Genomic DNA, 20,314 nt, shown 5'->3' with positions numbered 1-20,314 from the left:
TATTAACAAAGTCATAGTCAATTATAATAACACTTCTTGCTAACTTAAGTCTACAAACAAAAACATTATTACTAGTTGAATACAAATTGTGTCATCTTGTTCTTAGTGACAGCCCTAAGCGTTTTGCCAAGATAACCCTACACTATTTTTAAAATTTAAAATTCGAGTGATTGTACCCCGAGAATATTTCCGTAATAGAGGATTTGAAAATTAATCAATTTAAGATAATATTTTTGCGATAAAACAAGGAATTCATTTTATACATTTAACAATTTTATAGCTTATATAATTAGTTATATAAAAAAATCTAAAAATTTTATATTTATTCATTCGATCACATCACATTTACGAAAATGAAAAATATAAAGTTAATTAGTTTATTAGCCGCCACTTTGCTATTTACCCCGATCTATGGGATCAATTGTGATAATGATGAGATTTTGAAAAAATACAATTTAAGTAAAAACCCTGCAGTAATGAGTGCAGTTATTGATATCGAGACTCCACCAACACTATCACATCAATCTATTTGGTTCAATCTTTGTGATTCTAACAAAAATGGAGATAAGTCCCAATTATCTAAGAGTTGTAATGGAAATGATATGGTTTGTATATTTGAAGAGATTGAAACAATTTCTAATAGTAATGAAAAAATGATATCTAAATTAATTGATATCCCATATTCTACTGATTTCGATGTCACAGGTTATGAAAACGATGGTGTAACTGTTAGTTTAAGTTTAGTAAAATGGGGAAAACGTTATTTAGATGTACAATTACAATATGTATGTGATAATAGTTTGAAAAACGATGAAATATCTCAATATAATTGGAATAAAGATTTAATTGATTTACAGATTAAAGGTCCTTCAGGGTGTTTGAATGTAGACAACGGAGGTAATGATGTGAATACTCCTCAAGAAACTAAAGGAACATCATTATTTGGCTGGTTTATTTGGCTATTGATCTATGCGGTATTATTTAGTTTAACATTTGTGGCAATTACATCTTATTTAAAGACACGAGAATCGGGCTCCTTTGAAGAATTTCGTGATGAATTTGTCACTAGATTATCAGATTTAGTAAGGTCATTACCAGGTTTTGTTAATGAAGTGATTAATAAAGTAATTGGTCGTGGATCAATAAATGGATCCATACGGGAAGGTTATAGTGCTGTATGATTGTCGAAAGAGTCTGGAGATAATACTGCATTCCCCTAATTTATATATTATTGGGTGGCATTTATATATGATAAATAAATCGATAAAGTTTTTTTTTTGGTTAAAAAGACCAGTATATAATGCAAGATAGGTTAAGTTCAAGCCCGCTGAACCATGGAATAGAAAGTATTGATGTCTTCGACACAAGATGATCTCTGTTGACAGCCTGTAAAAGAGACTACGAAATCTCCTGCAGAGTAGGAATAAATGTCACCATCTAATGGCTTATTAACATCCTTGGAAGGGTTATAGACACTTGCGAACAATTTAGGCATTACGATAGCAGATTTGCTCAAGAAAATAGGGTGCCATTGGAATGCATGTGATATAGATGAACTAAATTTATCCCAATTATAATCTCTAATTAAAGGATCATCTAAATATTCAATAAAGGATTTGGAAAAATCATCGTTTCTTATTAACATACAATTTGTCATGACACCACTCTCTTGACTTCTAGGGAACATTAAACTTATAGCTTGTGGTGCTGTGTTTGAATGGGTCAGAATATGTGAACCTGGTGTGATTGGCAATCTTTTTTGAATTGCTACGTCCAATAGTTTTTCATCAAAGATATGTTTCTCTAAAGAAAACCCCATTTCCATGATCAAAGATTCTTGTTCCATGAAGAAGATATAATCTGCGTTAGGGAAAGCATGCATTGTTGCTCTGATAGCCATTGGTTTAATATATTCACGATCAGATTCTGGATTTTGGAATTCCATAAGAGGAATAAATTCTTGTAGCCAACGGATATGTACCCCATAACCATGTCTTTGAGCATAATCAACTCTATTTTGAACTATTTTCACAAGCGTTTCGGCGTTATATTTCTCAAAATCAATGATGGTTAAAATTACAAACCTGGGCCCATCTCTATGGTAAACAAGCTTACCATGATCTAAGAATGATCTTTTCACCAAGAGGACTTGGTCAGTGGTCTTTTTTATTTCATCTGATGTAAGCGGTTTATCATCTGCCTTAATGGCAAATCCTTGTTTATCATCTGAATACTGCCTGAAGATGAAAAGACCATTAAGACCCAATTCCTTCAGGACTGCTGTGTGTTCTATGTAAGGGTAAATCAAGGGTGTTGAGGATGCAATCTCATTCAAGTATATGCCATGTGATTTTGGGTAATTTGCATAGTTTGTGGAAGATGAATACCCAAAGAAAAGATTTAATAGATATACAATGAAGACGAAAGAGGAGAAGATGATTGCCAATTGTAATTTGACTTTACCAGAACCTTTGATAAACGGCCTCAGTCTATGTTTAAGGCTATGTGTCCAACGTTGAGACTTCTTATGTGCAGGTTTCAGTTTGGATTTAGATACCATAAGGATGGGGGCGGAAGGTAAGGTAATTGGTAGATTATTTTTAGAAACGTATCGCTTTAATTTCTTTACTATTTTTATCTGTTGATTATTTGAATAATTTTATTTTATTTATATACGTAGATCAATAATCTAGCGTATTACCAAAATTTCAGATGGAATTTCCCCAGAAATGGGCGCTATCCATACACGTGACCTATAAATGTTTATATCACGTGATGCATTTTCGGACAAATTGAAAAAAGTAAAAAGAATCAAGAAAAGATGATATGAAAAAGACAAATCTCATGAGAATTAATTGATTAAAATATTTGTTTAAATTTTGTATACTTCGTTTTCAATTCAATAAATTAGTATTAAATATTCTAATTTTTTATTTAATATTTGGTCGTAATTCTGGTTCTTATCTGTTATTTCTATCCTGTAACAATTCTTCTATATTTATTGAAATACACACCTCCATATATCTATCTATCTATCTATCTATCTATCTATCCAGCTATCTATATAACTACTTTGTAAAATATATAGCTATTCTATTATTTTTGTTATATTCAAAGAAAAATCTAAATGAAAAATATATGCAAAGAATATAAAAATATACATAAAATAAATTTGATGCAGATCTACAAATTAATAGTTTATTAAAACATGGTGGTAAAGACCATTACTGCCAAACCAAGAAGTATCATAACCCAGTTACGAAATTTATTACCACCACAACGTAAATGTAATAGTGACGGATATATATATACCAATGGGATACATGCAACACTTCCAATGATCGATACAAATTTATCCAATTGATTAATAAATTCTTTCGAGATCAAAATGATTATTACAATTATAATACTTCGCAGACAATTTTTTAACCATTTATAATACACATTATATTTACCACTACGACGATAATCCCCACCACTAACACCATAATTGATAATAAAATTTTCAATAATTTTTATGGCAGGAAATATTTGTAATGGAATTGATAACATGATTGCTATTGAATATAGCAATTGGATACTTTGAACTGTCACCTTATCGTTAGGTAGATTGATTAATATTACTGTATTGATATCTTCACCATATGTGACGTAACCCATACTACCGATTAAAATAAACAAACTAGTGACACACCCGATGACACCTCCAAGAACTTTCCCAAATTCTTCAGGTTTTGCCATGGATTCTTCGATAGGAATTAATAACCCAATCCCTTCAAATGCAAAGATTGCAGTACCGACAAATATGCTCCAATCTTGCCTGTTAAAAAATATTTCCACTCCGTTTGCCATATGAAACCCCATATCAACGGTAAATTGTTTGACACAATAATAAATGACTATCATTAATCCAATTATGATCATTAAATTAGCTACCAAAGAAGGTACACTTAGTTTACTGATATTTCTTACAAATGATAATGGGATAAATAAGATTAATTGAAAGATTAAAAAGAAATTGAAATCTAATTTTTCTGTTAATGGATATTGTTGGAAAAAATAATTCAAATTTGTACTTGTAAAGATAATATATGCACATGAAAATCCAATTTGTGAAATCATAATAGAAAATAAAATGATTTTCTGCATTAATGGCCCATATAATTTATTCCCCATTTCACCAAATGATGAAACTTGCGAATATCGTTTACATTTGATTAATAACATATAACAATAATATGAATAGAATCCAAATATAATGATTAAAACATTAGAAAAAATTAAACCACCTTTGGAAAATGCGTTAGGTAAAAATAATATACCAGTACCAATAAAAGATTTTAATAATAAAAAAAAGGCTTTTTTCGTTGAGGTTTTGCCTTTGGCCCTATTAAGAATTTGTTCATTACGGATTGGTATTAATAGTTGACCTGTCTCTAAATCTTCAATATTCCCTTCTTGTTCAAGTGATCCTTCTTCAGGCTCAATAAAATCATCTTCGAATGACTCACCCGCAAAATGTCCATATATATATAAAAATTCCATGAAATTACGAGTCAAAAAGGGAATAGTCTCTGATTCTTCTTCATTTCTTCGTTCAACGGCGTTATTATAAGAATTCAGATTTGAAGATGAATTACCTCTTATAGAATCATAATTTCTTCTCTTATTCACAATGTACTCTCTACGAAAACCACCAGGAACTTGCAAGCCACCTGCAACACTTTTTCTTCTTGACCGTTCATCTGACAGTCGTATATCTTCTAAAACCAATGATTTTTTATGTTTTAAACTATTTACATCATTGCCACTATGAATACTAACATTACTATTAGTATTATTATTGTTATTAGTATTATTACCGAATTTTATATGGGAACTAATACTATCACTTCTACCATTCCCTGCTGCCAATTTATATATTTCTCTTGTAATATCACCACCAACACTACCAATAGCAGCATCAAAAGTTTCTTCAACTGACATTTCTTTGTTAAGAGTAGCTGATTGAGCATCGATACTTCTATAATCATCATCTATTACAGCTTCATCATCTGGCTTCGAACAACCATTATTGACACCCTTGTTAATCTTAAAAAAATCGTTCATGTAATTAGTCCTCAATGAATTAATGATTTCTTCATGATCTGCATCATTTGGTGTTTGAAAGTTTGGTGACGAAATATCTATAAGTACTTTGGAATTACTTATTTGCATTCCCATTGTAGGCTTAATTTTCAAACTTCCGCTTAATCCTCTATTTATCTTGAGACTGTTACTACTGGGCATATCACGTATATTTATATTTTGTGAATTACTTTGTGTGGCTCTATTTATGTTAATTCCCTTTTTGGGACTACCAGTGACATCGCCTGTGCTATATCCACTTCTGACATTATTTCTATTAGGTATATTTCTTGAATTAACCATAGTATATCATTCGTTGCTTTAAAAATAAAGTTTGATTTTATTTTTTTGAATATTATTATTATGCAAAAAAGTTTATAAGTAAATATCAAAGTAACCCCACAATCTTTTTAACAGTTATATCATCGTCTTCTTTTTTTTTATTTTTTTTCATTTTTTTAATTTCGTGATCTTTTACTTCTTATAGTGGGTGGAACAGTCCGGATTTCATTCCTCTCTGAAATATTATTTAATTTATACATTTTTATTACTATTATTAGATGTGATAGTTTATATTTAATTGCAAACAAAAAAACAACCACTAACAAACTTTTCACGACACTCGAGAAAACCTTTTAGCCAATCCATATATTTGACTCCATTAATCATATCTGTACCCTACTTTCGCTTATTTTCAATATGTCGTATGATATTGGAGCTCATGTGAATTTAAATACCACTTCTTCCGAGGATGAAAGTCATTATCACTCTAAAACTAATGATTCATTTTCCTCTTCCAATAACCATACCAATGAGTTCAAAGTGGGCTATAATGAAGTCACCGAGAATATAGAAACTTTGGCTCATAATATAAATAATTTGAAAAGAAAAATCAATATTGCAAGTGCTTCCACAGACATTGGTAAAAATATCAATGCTAATGCAAGTATTAAATCTGAACTAGAGATTGATAATCTGTTCAAACAATCCAATGATATCGAAAACTTCGTCAATTTAAATATCAATCGTTTAATAAATTTAGCAAATTTCAACAATTTAAAAAATGATTTTAAAATATTGAAGAATGATTTGAAAAGCTTAAATCTTGAGTGGACTAAAATAAAAAATTTACAAATAAAATTGAGAAAGCAATTAGAAAACCAAAAACCTATTAAGAAAACAGTTGTATCCACCACTACAACAACAGATGGCAATGGTTATGTATCGATGAATATAAATGAAGAAACCCCTTTAATAAGGAGCGACTCTCAACGACAATTACTACAGCAAACTGAAGCTGATCCAATATTACAACAAGAATTAGATTATCAAACAATTATAGAAACAGAACGAGCAGCAGAAATATCGAGAATACATCATAATGTAGGGGAAGTTAATGCAATATTTAAACAATTGGGAAGCCTAGTAACTCAACAAGGTGAGCAAATTGATACCATCGAAGGTAACATTGGACAATTGAGAGATAATGCAGAAGCTGCTAATACACAATTACTACAGGCAGAGAATCATCAACGTTCAAGAATGCGTTGCTCCATTTGGGTATTGATAATTCTGTTTTTTGTAATATTATTCATGCTACTATTGGCATAATAATACTCTCAGTAAACACTATTTATTCTGATTTCACTAGTTTTCTCTCTTAATGATTTTTATTAACGTTCTAGAGATAGTCTGAGGAAAAGGCTGTTATATCTTAGTTACTAGTATTTTTTTTTATATTTTTTACAATATTTACCAAATCTGCTATCATCACATTAATACAAAAAATGCCAAAATTTCAGCTTAATGGAAACGAATATTGAACTGATATGTGTGATTTAGCATAACGACAAGAACCATGTATCTCTCTACCCCACACGAATCTGAACACTCAAAAATGCATTCTGTGAGCATACCAATTGCCCAGTCATCATCGCCAAGTATATATGTCTAGGTATGTCTACTTGACTATAGAATATTAATATCCAGAATATATATATGCATACACATAGTGATATTTTATATTTAATAAATAATTATAAATTCCTAGCTTTATATATATTTGAACACAAAACAAGACACTTTCCAGAATCGAACCCAACGTGACAAGAAGTGGGAATTTTTTGAAAAGGGGCATAGCACTACTTTGTTTGACTTTGCTACATTTGAAAAAATGAAAATAAGAGAGATCGAAATAACAAAAACAAGAATAAGAAAAAAAAACAATCAATATTTATACATAAAAATATTGGATACTTTAGTATTGTAATATCACTATTGTACTATTAAAGGTCAGCTTTTTATAAGTGATCGCTATATATAAAGAATCGACTAATTAACTAGATTTATTTTCGTGTTATATCATTCCTTAATTTATGAGATCTACCAAATTAACTGATCTTACTTTCCCTAAAAGTTATTAAATTTGAATATAATTGAAAATAAAAAGATATACTACAAAAGAACAATTATTTTTTCCCTGTCCAATTCTATTTAATTATTTTGTTATTCACACATTTTTTTATAAACGTATTTCTCAGATAATACCAACTCCTTTCTTTCATTAAATAAACTATGCTAATTTTATTATCAAAACAACCAGAAAGAAAAATTGCCATTGTATCAGAATCGTACGCTTTAGTGATCAAATGTGTAAGTTCTAAAAAGTCAGAGTCAAAACCCTTATGCTCTATTGAATTAACACCGAAAAAACAATTAGCTAATCAGGGCTATAAGAAACTATCAAATTATAAAATCGAGGGATTCATCGGTCTAGTCGAGATAAATGGTTTGATATTTATCGGTACAATTACATCAAAATCAAAAGTTGCACAACCAATACCTAAACAAACAGTTAATAAAATTCTAGGTATTGAATTTTTCTGTTTAAATGATTCATTATGGGATTTTGTAGAGATTGATTCTAGTGGGTATCCTGCAATCAATGAAGATCCTTCTGCAGGTGGAAGTATAACAGGCGGAAATATGCCTGGTTCTGATTTCCATGAAACTTTTCCTAGACATCCATGTTTTGAAATTAGAAAATTATTATCAAACGGTTCATTCTATTATAGTTCTGATTTTGATTTGACTTCAACCTTACAAAATCGTGGTTACAGTGATCATACTTTAAGTTCAGATAATTTCGAAGAAGAGTATATGTGGAATTCTTTTCTAATGCAAGAAGTAGTTACTTATAGAAATAGATTAGATGAGAATGATAGACAAATTTTAGATGAAGAAGGCTTTTTAACAACAATTATCCGTGGGTTTGCAGAAACTTTTGTAACATATGTTAGACAATTAAAGATAGCTGTAACAATTATTTCAAAACAAAGTTGGAAGAGAGCAGGCACTAGATTTAATGCCCGTGGTGTTGATGATGATTCCAATGTGGCTAATTTTGTTGAAACAGAATTTATTATGTTTTCTTCTCAATATTGTTATGCGTTTACACAGATTAGAGGTAGTATCCCTGTGTTTTGGGAACAAGATACTTCATTATTGAACCCTAAGGTTCAAATCACAAGATCGGTCGAAGCTACTCAACCTGTATTCGATAAACATTTTACAAAATTAAATGATAAATATGGTACCATTAATGTTGTTAATCTATTATCGACTAAATCTTCAGAGATTGAGTTATCTCAACGATATAAGAAACATTTGCAACAATCTGAAAAATTTCAATTAGGCATTGATGTCTTTCTAACCGAATTTGATTTCCATCGTGAGACCTCACAAGAAGGGTTTTCTGGTGTTAAAAAAATTTTGCCATTAGTCATGGACGCAATATTAAATTATGGTTATTTTTCTTACGATGTTAAGGAGAAAAAAATCATTTCAGAACAGCAAGGTATCTTTAGAACAAATTGTTTAGATTGTTTAGACAGAACAAATTTAGTACAACAAACGATCTCATTAGCTGCGTTTAAATTATTTTTGGAAGATTTCCAACTTATTAAGCCCAATGCATATGTAGATGACGATAATTTTGTTAGCCAACACAATACCTTATGGGCTGACCATGGTGATCAAGTTTCACAAATTTATACTGGTACAAATGCTTTGAAATCTTCATTCTCAAGAAAGGGTAAGATGTCTATTGCAGGTGCATTATCAGACGCCACTAAATCTGTGTCCAGAATGTATATTAATAATTTTATGGATAAAGGTAAACAACAGAACATCGATGCACTTTTAGGCAGATTACCACATCAAAAGCCTGTTCAATTGTACGATCCAGTTAATGAATACATTACTGCTCAATTAGATACATTGAAGGATAAGTTTATTTCTTATTCCTCAGCAAATATTTTGGTTGGTACTTTAAATGCAAATGGTATATCGAGGAATGCTGATTTGTCAAAATGGTTATTTCCAATTGGTGATAAATTTATACCTGATATGGTAGTTTTAGGTTTACAGGAGGTAATTGAATTGACCGCTGGCTCTATTTTAAATGCTGATTATTCGAAAAGTTCTTTTTGGCAACAATTAGTTAGTGAATGTTTGAGCCAATACGGTGAGAAATATATGCTTTTGAGAGTTGAACAAATGTCCTCTTTGATGATCTTATTTTTTGTGAAAGCAGACAAGGCAAAATATATCAAGCAAGTGGAAGGTTCCTCAAAAAAAACCGGCTTTGGTGGTATGACTGGTAACAAAGGTGCAGTGGCAATTAGATTTGATTATGGCGGAACATCTTTTTGCTTCGTAAACGCTCATTTTTCTGCAGGTGCAAATAATGTTGAAGAACGCCGTTCTGATTTCGAATCTATTATAAAATCTATTATATTTTCAAGATCTAAAACAGTTCCACATCATGATTCAATTTTCTGGTTAGGTGATTTAAACTATAGAATCAGTTTAGCTAATGAAGAGGTTAGACGTGAGTTAGCTGCCCAACGTGAGGGATATATCGACAGATTATTGAAGTATGATCAACTAACACAAGAAATAAATGCCGGCGTTGTTTTCAAAGGCTTTAAAGAACCTTCATTGAAGTTCCGCCCTACATATAAGTATGATTTAGGAACAGATATATACGATACTTCTGAAAAAGCTAGAACACCTTCCTGGACAGATAGAATTGTTTACCGAGGTTCTAATTTACACCCATTAGCTTACTCAGATGCACATTTACTAATTAGTGATCATAGACCAGTGTATGCTGCCTATAGAGCTCAAGTTATGAACATTAATGAGGCGGTAAAATTGGATCTTCAGAAAAAGCTTTACAAAGATTACAAAGAAGCTCACCCAGACTTACCAGATGTACAAGTGGGTAATCTCATAGATATCGAAAGACGTAGACGTGAATCCTTGTCCCCTCCTACAGGCGTTACTTTATTAGATCTAGATAGCCCATCAACTATTAAGCCACATCAAGAAAATAGTTCATCAGACCTCTCTTCTGCTTTCTCTTCCCCATCAAGCAACTCTCTCTCTAATATACCTTTAAAAGCAAGAAAAAATAGCCCATCTGTTGTAGAGACGAATAATAGACATAGATTACCACCCCCACCTCCACCAGCTTCTAGAAATGGAGCTGCTATTTCATCTCCACCTCAGCCAACAAGCAGAGGCGCATCTACTTCTATTCTACAGAATGCTGATCTCTCTAAATCCTCATCGCTATCATCATTCTCATCTTTTGCTTCTGTAAACGATTCCAATACAGTGAAGAAGACACTAAATGATGATGATGATGCCTTGACTATGAAAGATGTTCATAATGCTCCTGCTCCTCCAAAGGCTAGGAAGCCTTTACCACCAGGATTTTCTGATACTATTCTACAACCGAAAAACTCAAGTGATAATAGCAGAGCATCTGTCTCTAAGACCACTCCATCACCTCCACCTTCTAGATTGAAATCTCCACCAAGTCTTACTAGCGGAGTTACTCCTTCTAAAATAGAACCTTTAAAACCAAAAAATAAGAGTGTTACTCCTCCACCTGTAAAACCTAAACCAGAAGGTTTTGAAAAGGAAAAAATCGATCCTGTAACTCCAAAACAAACTGGCAGAGGAAATCTACCACCTCCACCTCCACCATCTCACTCAAAGCGTGCTGAGTCAGCTACATCAACTCCCGAGAGAGAAACCCATGAAAATGAGACATCAACTACTACGCCTGCAGCTCCTAAAGACAAACCTCACAAAGTGCCACCTGCAGTTCCTGCCAAAAAAGCGGGAATTGAACATCTTGGTATGGATTCATGGAAGCCTCTAACTCCGAAATAGTGGGATACCTGGGCTTAGCTTATTGGAACTTTCAGTAATCCAATACTTTCTCTAAATACCCTTCATATTACTTTATAACTCATTGTAAACTAAACATGCATAGTATATACGTACATATATATATATATATATAAGGATAATAAATATTAATCTCACACATAAGTACCATACTAAGTTTTTATAAATTATTTCTTGTCGACTAATTAAATTAAAGCAATCTTTTATTCGGTTACTTTTTAACTGTTTCGTATTAAATTACTATTTTTTCGATTTTTTTTTTTGGAAAATTTGAAAAATTTCGCAGCTCATCGCAGGGCATCGCAATTTCGAAATCAATTAGATTATTTCAAAGAAAGCTTCTATATTAAGGAACTTTGTATTACATATAAACTGTATTCTTTTTTTTTAAAATAATAAAACTATACCATCAAAATAATTATATTTATATATCATAAAAAGCATGTCCAAAAGCACCAAGAACTCTAGTAAATCAACAGAAAAGAAAGTGACTGAAGTTGTTGAAGAACAAGCACCAGTCGAAGATAACCTATCAGTTCATTCATCTGGGTCCGAATCTGAAGACGAAATTGAAGGGTTATCATCTGCTGATGAAGCTGAAGATGGAAGTACTTCTAAATTATCTACTCATCAAATCAAAAAATTAAACAAAAAGAAAGAATCCAAAAAGAAGGATTCTGATAATGACCAATACTCTAATATCATCTATGTTAGTAGACTACCTCAAGGTTTTCATGAAAGAGAACTAAACAAATACTTCTCCCAATTTGGTGATTTAATAGAATCTAGGTTAGCAAGGAATAAGAAATCCGGTAACTCTAGACATTATGGTTTCGTCGAGTTTGTCAACAAGGAAGATGCTAAAATTGCTCAAGAGACTATGAACAACTATTTATTGATGGGCCACTTACTACAGGTACGTCTCCTAGCAAAGGGCTCCAAAATTGAAAAATTATACAGATACAAAAAGAGAGTTTTTGCTGAGACTCCAGTTAAAAAATCTTCTAAAGAATTAAAAGAGAAGGCTAAGGCCAATCACGAAAAAAGAGTTAATAAATTAACTGAAGCAGGTATTACTTTTAAGTGGTGAATAACTGTTAATATCAAACCATTATCATCACGCCAAAAGTAAAAACCATAAAATGTATACTAAGAAATCCATTAAAAGTAAGCAATTATCCAATTATTCAATAATTATTCTTTTTATATTATATAACAAATTAAAAGTTTGTAAACTAATTTATCATTATATATTATCGTAACGTAGCATATCTTTTCTCTACAGATAAATTCATATTATTCTTTTTACCACATTTGAATATATAGGAAGCTATGAATAAATAATTAAACAAAAAGATATACAATCGTTTAAATGCTGAGATATCTATCTAGCCGAGTATTTATTAGTATATAACAAATACACAATATACTCAATAATATTTCATTTATTAGATTTAAAGTCATCTGGATGATTATTTATTTTGTATGGAACAAATTTCCCGATCCGTTTCCCAGAAAGTGTAAATAAAACAAATTGCCGTTTGGTGAATAACAATGGGAAAACTTTGTTAAATTTACGTGAAATAATAATTATTTTGTTATTGTACATAGACTCTTACAATTATTAATCGATTTCACCAAACTAAGGCATTCATTAAAGGGTAGTTGTGTAAACTAATACCGTATATATCTGGTTGTAATCTATTGAAGTAGAAAAATATGAATTTTACCAATATCTTCAAATCAATATCCAATTTTCAATTTCCATATTCTATCGAAGATACTCCCATCCACTCTACCCCATTATGGCAAGTGTTTAATGGTACAAGAAAGTCTGATTCGACCCCAGTCACTGTTTTTAAGGCTAATAGATCACCAGATAACGAACGTTTAATTTTAAATGCTACACACAAAGCGAAAGTGATCAAAATTCCTGGTTTGTGCCCAGTTTTAGAAACTTTCGATACTGATGCCCAATCTACATTTATCGTCACAGAACATGTGATACCTTTCAATTGGGATAACTTAAAGGATTTAAATAGGAATAAAGAATCTATCCAATTAGGTATTTCCCAAATTGCTGATACATTAGATCATTTAACTCAATTTGTTCTTGGTAATCTATCAAAAGAAAGTATCTATATCAATTCAAAAGGTCAATGGGTTTTGTTTGGTCTAGAATTGTGCCAAGATAAAAATTCTTTAAATTTATCGGAATTTAAAACTAATCTATATTCATACAATAAGTTTATGGGCACGCAGATTTTAACCGATGACCCAAAGACCATTGATTCTATATTATTAGGTAATTTTGTTAAAGCTGTGTATACAGGAAATTTACCAAACGATTGGTCAAAATTAATTAGTTCTGCAGCCACATTGTCATTAAAACAATTAATTTCAAAACTGAAGAACAGTAGCACTTGGAATTCCAATTCATTGATCCAAATATACCAAGAATTAAAAGAAATCCACATTAAAGACGAGAGAGATAAAATGGTTGTAATGATTAATTTACAACATTTATTTTTTGATAATCCACAATCATTCAAACATTTATCTCCTAATACCATTGAAGGTATGCTAATACCAGAGCTATGCACCAGTATTCAACTATTAATAAAAAGCCAAGCCACACAGGGTGCTACGGTAAATAATCCAGTATCCAAAATAGTTCCTCTGTTATCTATTGTATTAACTTTAACAACAGATATCAATTATTTCCCTAATGAAGTTAAAGAAATATTTTTCAATTGCTTTAAATTACAGGATAGACAAACCAGATTCCTATTATTAATCTATTTTTCAAAAATTAAAGATTGCTTCACTCAAAATGAAATCTCTGGTAGAATCTTCCCTCATTATTCTCAAGGTTTAGCTGATTCCGATAAAACAATGCGTTTACAAACATTAAAGAAAATACCACTTATTGTACCATATCTAACAGAAAGGCAATTAAATAATGAATTATTGAGGTTCTTAGCAAAGACTCAAGTTGATCCTGACATCGAAATTCGTACGTGGACTGTGCTTATAATGACTAAAATTTCTACAAATCTTTCCAAATCTTCAGGTAACCGTGCAAATATATTAGCCACAGTGTTTACAAAATCATTGAAAGATCCAAATATTAAACCTAGATTAGCTGCATTATACGGTTTAACGGAGTCTATTGACTTGTTTGATATTGTTACTATTGCTAATAAAATTTTAACAGTTATTGCCCCAGGTTTGTTAGATAAAAATCCCCTAGTTAGAACTAAGGCAAAAATGCTATTTAACAAATATTTAAATAAACTGGAATCAGAAGCTAAAATTATGCATGAAGATAATGAAGAAGAAATAGCAGCAACTGATATTAATTTTGATAAATATCAAATGGAAACTGATGATTTAGCAGAACAATTTATGTCCAATTTGAGAATCTCAATACCTAATGAACCTGTATTTGATGACTCAGAACATATCTCTTCTGACCTCACCAATAATAACAATAGCATTATTACTACAAATAATGATGACAATCTCTGGGATCAATTTGATCATAAGGAATCTGATAATTTTGGTTGGGATCAAGAAGAAGAAATCACAAATAATTTTGATGATGGATGGGATAATGATGATTCAAATAATTGGAATGATGATACAGCCAATGCTTTGACCAATGATATTGTGACCCAAGGTAAAAAGATACCAATTACCAAATCCTGGAATGATGAATTAAATGATGACACAAATACAATTAATGGTACAAATGACCATGTAACTAGATTAAGATTAGGTAGGAAAAAGACTTCAAGCATTCTTTCTAAAGCAAGAAATGCTTCACAAACCAGTATTCTTTCTAAAACAAAGAATACGTCTCAAACAAGTATTATCTCTAAAGCAAGAAATGACTCTCAAACAAGCATTCGTAAAATCTCAGAAATTAAGACTAAACCAATTGCAAAAAAGGCAGTTACCAAGCCTGCTTCGACCGGAACTGATGATTTTGATGACGCATGGGATGACGCATGGTAGTATATAATAGCAAACACATATAAGTAATTTGTAATTGGAATATACCCTATTATTTTAGCATGTTGCTGTCTATAGGATTTCAATATTATATTTACTTATAACAATTAAAGAACAGTGGAATTTTAAAATATTCTATATATAGCTAGTTTACAGATATCAAAAATAAGCAGTAAATATTTATACAGTTTTAAAAAACCCGTAAAAATACTAATCAGTGTAATGATATTATAGAGTTAAAAGATGGGGAAAAGGAATCTAAAAATCAAATCAATTAGTTTCTGTTACCCCAACCATTATCTCTTGATCTAAAATTACCACGACCACCACGACCACCACCGTAACCTCTACCACCACGGCCACGGCCATAAGAACCTCTACCACCGTATCTTGGATGTGGACCACGAGGTTTTCTGTCATACTTCAACAATTCTGGGGGAATAGTTTGTTTAGCCTCTCTCATGATAGAAATCAAAGAAGCACCCAAAGATTTGTTTTCTTCGGTAAAGAAAGAGATAGCTGTACCAGTGGCACCAGCTCTACCAGTTCTACCGATTCTATGGACATAATCCTCAATGTTACCTGGCATATCATAGTTAATAACGTAGTTAATACCCTTAACATCTAAAGGAAATAAAATTGTGGAAAAAAAATAAATAAAACACTTCAAGATTTTATTTATTTTTTAAAGCAAAAATGTTAGTAAAAAAATCTTAATTTAATTAAAATATAGTCACCATAATTTTCATGACATTTAAAATTTTGAAGGAAACAAAGAAACAAATATGCATTAAATTATAAAATCGCTTTACATGATGCTACCAGAGCATCTAAAATGTCAACCATCCCATAGAAAGATTCTACAAAAAAAAAGATAAAAAAATACTACATATTCAATATATGAAAGATGAAAACCTCATTCAGAAGTTATTGAAGAACTGTATTATTTAAAGGAAGTCGATATGAAATATTTATTTTCACTTTTTAAAGCTATTCCTTTAAAAAACCACATATTATTCAAAATTATTATCATGGAATAATCAATTGTTGAAAAAGATATTGCTTTTAGGATTGAAGTCATTCAAATTCCAAAAAACATGGATCAATCACACAGGCTAAAGATTGATATTCTTTGCCTTTATTACAGTTGACTATTCTAAAACATCTTTCCAATATAGAATAAAGTGCATATGCAAAGGCAATTTTGATAGCAAATACAATGCACGTAGTAAGTATGTATCTTTTTTTTCGAAAAAAAAAGCATTAGATCTTTGTCAAATAATTCAAATTGTATACGAAGCGACTGTAAATTTTATGATACGAGTTGAAACGTATACATAGCGTGGCACGATTTATTATCGTAAAACGCAAAAATGTATGATAGAAAATTAGTAGTGATTAGTAGTAAATAAAAAAAAGCAAATGCAATTGCAAATGCCGAAATAAAACAAAAATATACATACCGATACCTCTGGCAGCAACATCAGTTGCAACCATAATTGGTGATCTTCCTTCTCTAAATTCAGCCAAGACCCAGTCACGTTCTCTTTGATCTTTGTCACCATGAATGGCTAACGCTGGCCATCCATCTTCCCTTAAGTATTTTGTAATTTCATCACAGGTTCTCTTAGTAGATGCAAAAACTAAGATTTTTGATTCTTTATCTTGAGATGCAACCTCTAAATGCTTAACCATTCTGTCTCTCTTTTCGAAATCGGTGATAACTTCAACAAGTTGAGTAATTGTATGAGAGGCAGCTAATTCTAAAGAACCAATTTGAACTTGAATTGGATCATTCAAATAATCTCTTGCCAAATTTTGGACTTCTTTTGGCCAAGTAGCAGACCACATTAAAGTTTGTCTATCAGGTCTAATTTGGTCAACGATCTTTCTAATTTGTGGTTCAAAACCCATATCTAACATTCTATCGGCTTCATCCAAAACTAAATAAGTAACTCTTTTCAAATTGGTTTTTCCGATTTCTAACATATCAATTAATCTACCTGGAGTAGCGATGACAATTTCAGAACCTCTAGATAAATCTCTAATTTGTTGGCCCTTTGGAACCCCACCATAGACACACGTGTTTCTAATTCTGGAGGATTTACCAAATTTAGAACATTCTTTTTGAATTTGAACGGCTAATTCTCTTGTTGGAGATAATACAAGAACAATTGGACCATCACCTGGTGCTAATAATGGCTGAGCGTTGATATGAACGATACCTGGTAAACAATAAGATAAAGTCTTACCGGAACCAGTGGCTGCAATACCAACCATATCTCTACCAGAAAGAGCCATTGGCCAACCTTGACATTGGATAGCAGTTGGGTTAGCAAACCCTTCAGCCTTAACTTCATTTAAAACATAATCTGGGAACCCAGCCTCATCAAAATTGGTAATTGGCTTTGGAATATCATGACCAGAGATAGTCATTTCATTTTCCTTTCTGAATTTACTAATTTCTTCATCTGATCTATTCTTAACGACTTCGTGTTCCACATAAAAGTTCTTTTCAAAAGCTGGTAAATTTGGTAATTCAGCATCCCAATCTGGTCTAACTAATTCTTGTGGCTGATTATAGTTTGATCTGCTGAATCCGCCTCCAGAAAAACCACCTTGTTGTTGGTCTCTATTGTAGGAATTTCTATCAGATGATCTACCACCACGGAAATCTCCACCACGAGAATTAAAGTTTGATTTATTGTATTGTTGATCTCTACCACCGTAAGACATTTTTGTTATATATGGCTTATTGTCTGTTGAAATTAAAAATTTCTAATGATAAAAAAATTTGTTAAAGAAAAAGTAATTATAATCAATATATAGAATACTCTTTCAAAATATTGTATCCTCTTATATAATAAACTTTTGAAAAAAAAAAAAATTTTTTTTCACTGAGATGAGGAAAAAGGTATGAAAAAGTTTTCCGATGAGATGCGATGAGCCAGCGCGACGTATTTGGAAAGCTCCGAATCCTTTTTTTTTCTTTTTTTCAAAGCTGAAAAATTTGTGGCGCAGAATTTCTGGCACAACAATATAAATTACCTAAAATAGGTTGGGAATACGATATAAGAACACTTTATTCTCAATTGTAATATGTATTTAAATACTATTTATCATTTCCTCTACAATATGGGTATAATAATGATTGATAATAACTCAACCATGAGCATTAAATTATGGTAGTAGCCTTTAATATTGCCACTTGTTAATGCGGAAAGATGTTTCTCTATATCAGAACTTAAACCAGATAATATCAAAGAAGAGCTGAAGACGAGCCAAAGATATATTAATGCTGGACTTTTTGTCTCTATATAAATATTATATATACCTTTTTCAAAAACGCCATAAAAATGCTTATATATATCCGTATACAAGCAAAAATGCTTAGACTTATGGATTGGAGGCAGTAACTTGAACATGGAAACTTACACCCTTTGGAAATACACCGACCGTCTTGTCACCAGTAGGACGGTCAATAAAAGAGGCAGAACATGAAATTTCTTCCGATTGGTAACCAAATGATACTAGCACACCTTTGATGATACCTGCTGGAATTTCTAAAAAGGGTGCAACCAAAGCCAATAGACGTTCCTCATTTGCACTTGCATCAAGACTTTCATCTTCATCAATAGCAAATTCTTGAATAGGAATATAATTGTAATCCAATAAATAGAAGGTCCCACGATGATTTGTCTTTAAATTATCTATTTGTTTTTCAAATAATTGTTTCCATACGTCTCGACAGATAAATTTCATTATCAATAAAATATCCATATCTCGAAAATGAAGATTTGGATTGTTGCTAAATACAAGAAGTTCTGTTAAATTACACCCGATCTGTAACCCCATACTCCGCACTCTATTCATAACCCTTTCATGAACATCTTCTTCAGAATCACATAGCTCTCTAATTAATTTATCTGATGCTTCACCTTTTCCCGTATTTAAAGTTAATCTAGTATCTAATTGCTTACTAACTTCATCTACTTCTTGTTCTATTGAATCTTTTGAATCAGAATCTTTCTTCACCGATTCATTGGTATCGGCTTCTTGTTCTACCAATTCATTGGTGTCACTATTATCCTTAATTTTTTCCATAGACATGGCCAACGGTACAATTTCATTAATCAAAGCTCGGAATGATAATGAATTGACTTTAGGTAATGCATCTTGGAATAACTGAAATTGCTGTTTAACTCTTTGTTGATCTGTTACAGGTCCCGTAGGTTGACTTTGATTATGATATCTTGTAGAACCATGCGTGTTCGAATTACTCCTACTACTCCTTGTTGCATCCATTTTTTCTCCTTGCTATCTTATATAGATTGTATGCCTTCTAATAAGATTGCTTTATTTTTTGTTCATTTAATTCAATTATATTTTAAATATTTTTACACTTTTTTCTTGCGTATTTTTACGCCTTTTCCTAATGCGAATTCTTGCGTATTTCTATGAATCTTTAAGAATCTACCTATCTTAAAAGCTTATTGGCCTTTTCAAATTACCAGAAGGTATTTACCACTATTTTCTACAATTTCTACATATATATATAAGTTGTCTCGCCATTTGAGAATGAACTGTAAGTTTATAAACATATTTTTGTTACAAATACTAGAACTATATAATACGTACACCCTTTTTGACTTTAATATCTTTAAATTGTATAAATCCTGTCAATTTTTTTGTTCTGATAGACCAGATGATTTGACTTTTCATCTGATTTCCCCCTATCCCCCCCGCCCTTAAATTTAAGAAGAGTAGCTAGAGTTACTAATATGGGTTCAAAAGCAAGCCCGTAACAAAATAGATAGATTATGAACTTATATAGTTCTTTTCATCAGATAATCAGATCTCGATCCTTTTTTTATAAAAAAACATAGTGTGACGTAACTTTTATAAA

The 20,314-nt window shown here is 31.3% G+C and overlaps 9 protein-coding genes across 9 annotated transcripts; 5 read left to right on the top strand and 4 right to left on the bottom strand.

Annotated features, from left to right (window-relative positions):
• Window positions 1–353: 353 nt before the first annotated feature.
• TBLA0C05650 (autophagy-related protein 27) lies at window positions 354–1,181 on the top strand (the record flags this gene model as incomplete). The annotated part of the gene is made up of 1 exon (XM_004179834.1): window positions 354–1,181. The coding sequence occupies one exon, from the start codon at window positions 354–356 to the stop codon at window positions 1,179–1,181; it is 828 nt and encodes a 275-aa protein (XP_004179882.1).
• Window positions 1,182–1,318: 137 nt separating this feature from the next.
• TBLA0C05640 (uncharacterized protein) lies at window positions 1,319–2,560 on the bottom strand (the record flags this gene model as incomplete). The annotated part of the gene is made up of 1 exon (XM_004179833.1): window positions 1,319–2,560. The coding sequence occupies one exon, from the start codon at window positions 2,558–2,560 to the stop codon at window positions 1,319–1,321; it is 1,242 nt and encodes a 413-aa protein (XP_004179881.1).
• A 641-nt stretch (window positions 2,561–3,201) lies between these two features.
• On the bottom strand, window positions 3,202–5,430 carry AVT4 (Avt4p; the record flags this gene model as incomplete). Its single annotated transcript, XM_004179832.1, has 1 exon — window positions 3,202–5,430. One exon carries the CDS (start codon window positions 5,428–5,430, stop codon window positions 3,202–3,204), a length of 2,229 nt encoding a protein of 742 aa, XP_004179880.1.
• A 396-nt stretch (window positions 5,431–5,826) lies between these two features.
• VAM3 (SNAP receptor VAM3) lies at window positions 5,827–6,738 on the top strand (the record flags this gene model as incomplete). The annotated part of the gene is made up of 1 exon (XM_004179831.1): window positions 5,827–6,738. One exon carries the CDS (start codon window positions 5,827–5,829, stop codon window positions 6,736–6,738), a length of 912 nt encoding a protein of 303 aa, XP_004179879.1.
• A 963-nt stretch (window positions 6,739–7,701) lies between these two features.
• TBLA0C05610 (uncharacterized protein) lies at window positions 7,702–11,373 on the top strand (the record flags this gene model as incomplete). The annotated part of the gene is made up of 1 exon (XM_004179830.1): window positions 7,702–11,373. The coding sequence occupies one exon, from the start codon at window positions 7,702–7,704 to the stop codon at window positions 11,371–11,373; it is 3,672 nt and encodes a 1,223-aa protein (XP_004179878.1).
• Window positions 11,374–11,833: 460 nt separating this feature from the next.
• On the top strand, window positions 11,834–12,481 carry NOP15 (rRNA-binding ribosome biosynthesis protein NOP15; the record flags this gene model as incomplete). Its single annotated transcript, XM_004179829.1, has 1 exon — window positions 11,834–12,481. The coding sequence occupies one exon, from the start codon at window positions 11,834–11,836 to the stop codon at window positions 12,479–12,481; it is 648 nt and encodes a 215-aa protein (XP_004179877.1).
• Window positions 12,482–13,110: 629 nt separating this feature from the next.
• On the top strand, window positions 13,111–15,411 carry CEX1 (COPI-interacting protein CEX1; the record flags this gene model as incomplete). The annotated part of the gene is made up of 1 exon (XM_004179828.1): window positions 13,111–15,411. The coding sequence occupies one exon, from the start codon at window positions 13,111–13,113 to the stop codon at window positions 15,409–15,411; it is 2,301 nt and encodes a 766-aa protein (XP_004179876.1).
• A 271-nt stretch (window positions 15,412–15,682) lies between these two features.
• DBP2 (DEAD-box ATP-dependent RNA helicase DBP2) lies at window positions 15,683–18,144 on the bottom strand (the record flags this gene model as incomplete). Its single annotated transcript, XM_004179827.1, has 2 exons — window positions 15,683–16,032; window positions 16,872–18,144. 2 exons carry the CDS (start codon window positions 18,142–18,144, stop codon window positions 15,683–15,685), a joined length of 1,623 nt encoding a protein of 540 aa, XP_004179875.1.
• Window positions 18,145–18,804: 660 nt separating this feature from the next.
• Window positions 18,805–19,713, bottom strand: TRS33 (Trs33p; the record flags this gene model as incomplete). Its single annotated transcript, XM_004179826.1, has 1 exon — window positions 18,805–19,713. The coding sequence occupies one exon, from the start codon at window positions 19,711–19,713 to the stop codon at window positions 18,805–18,807; it is 909 nt and encodes a 302-aa protein (XP_004179874.1).
• Window positions 19,714–20,314: the final 601 nt, after the last annotated feature.

This window comes from Henningerozyma blattae, chromosome 3 (assembly GCF_000315915.1).
Source record: "Henningerozyma blattae CBS 6284 chromosome 3, complete genome".
NCBI classification, from domain to species: domain Eukaryota; kingdom Fungi; phylum Ascomycota; class Saccharomycetes; order Saccharomycetales; family Saccharomycetaceae; genus Henningerozyma; species Henningerozyma blattae.
This window is presented reverse-complemented; position numbering and strand designations above follow the sequence as displayed.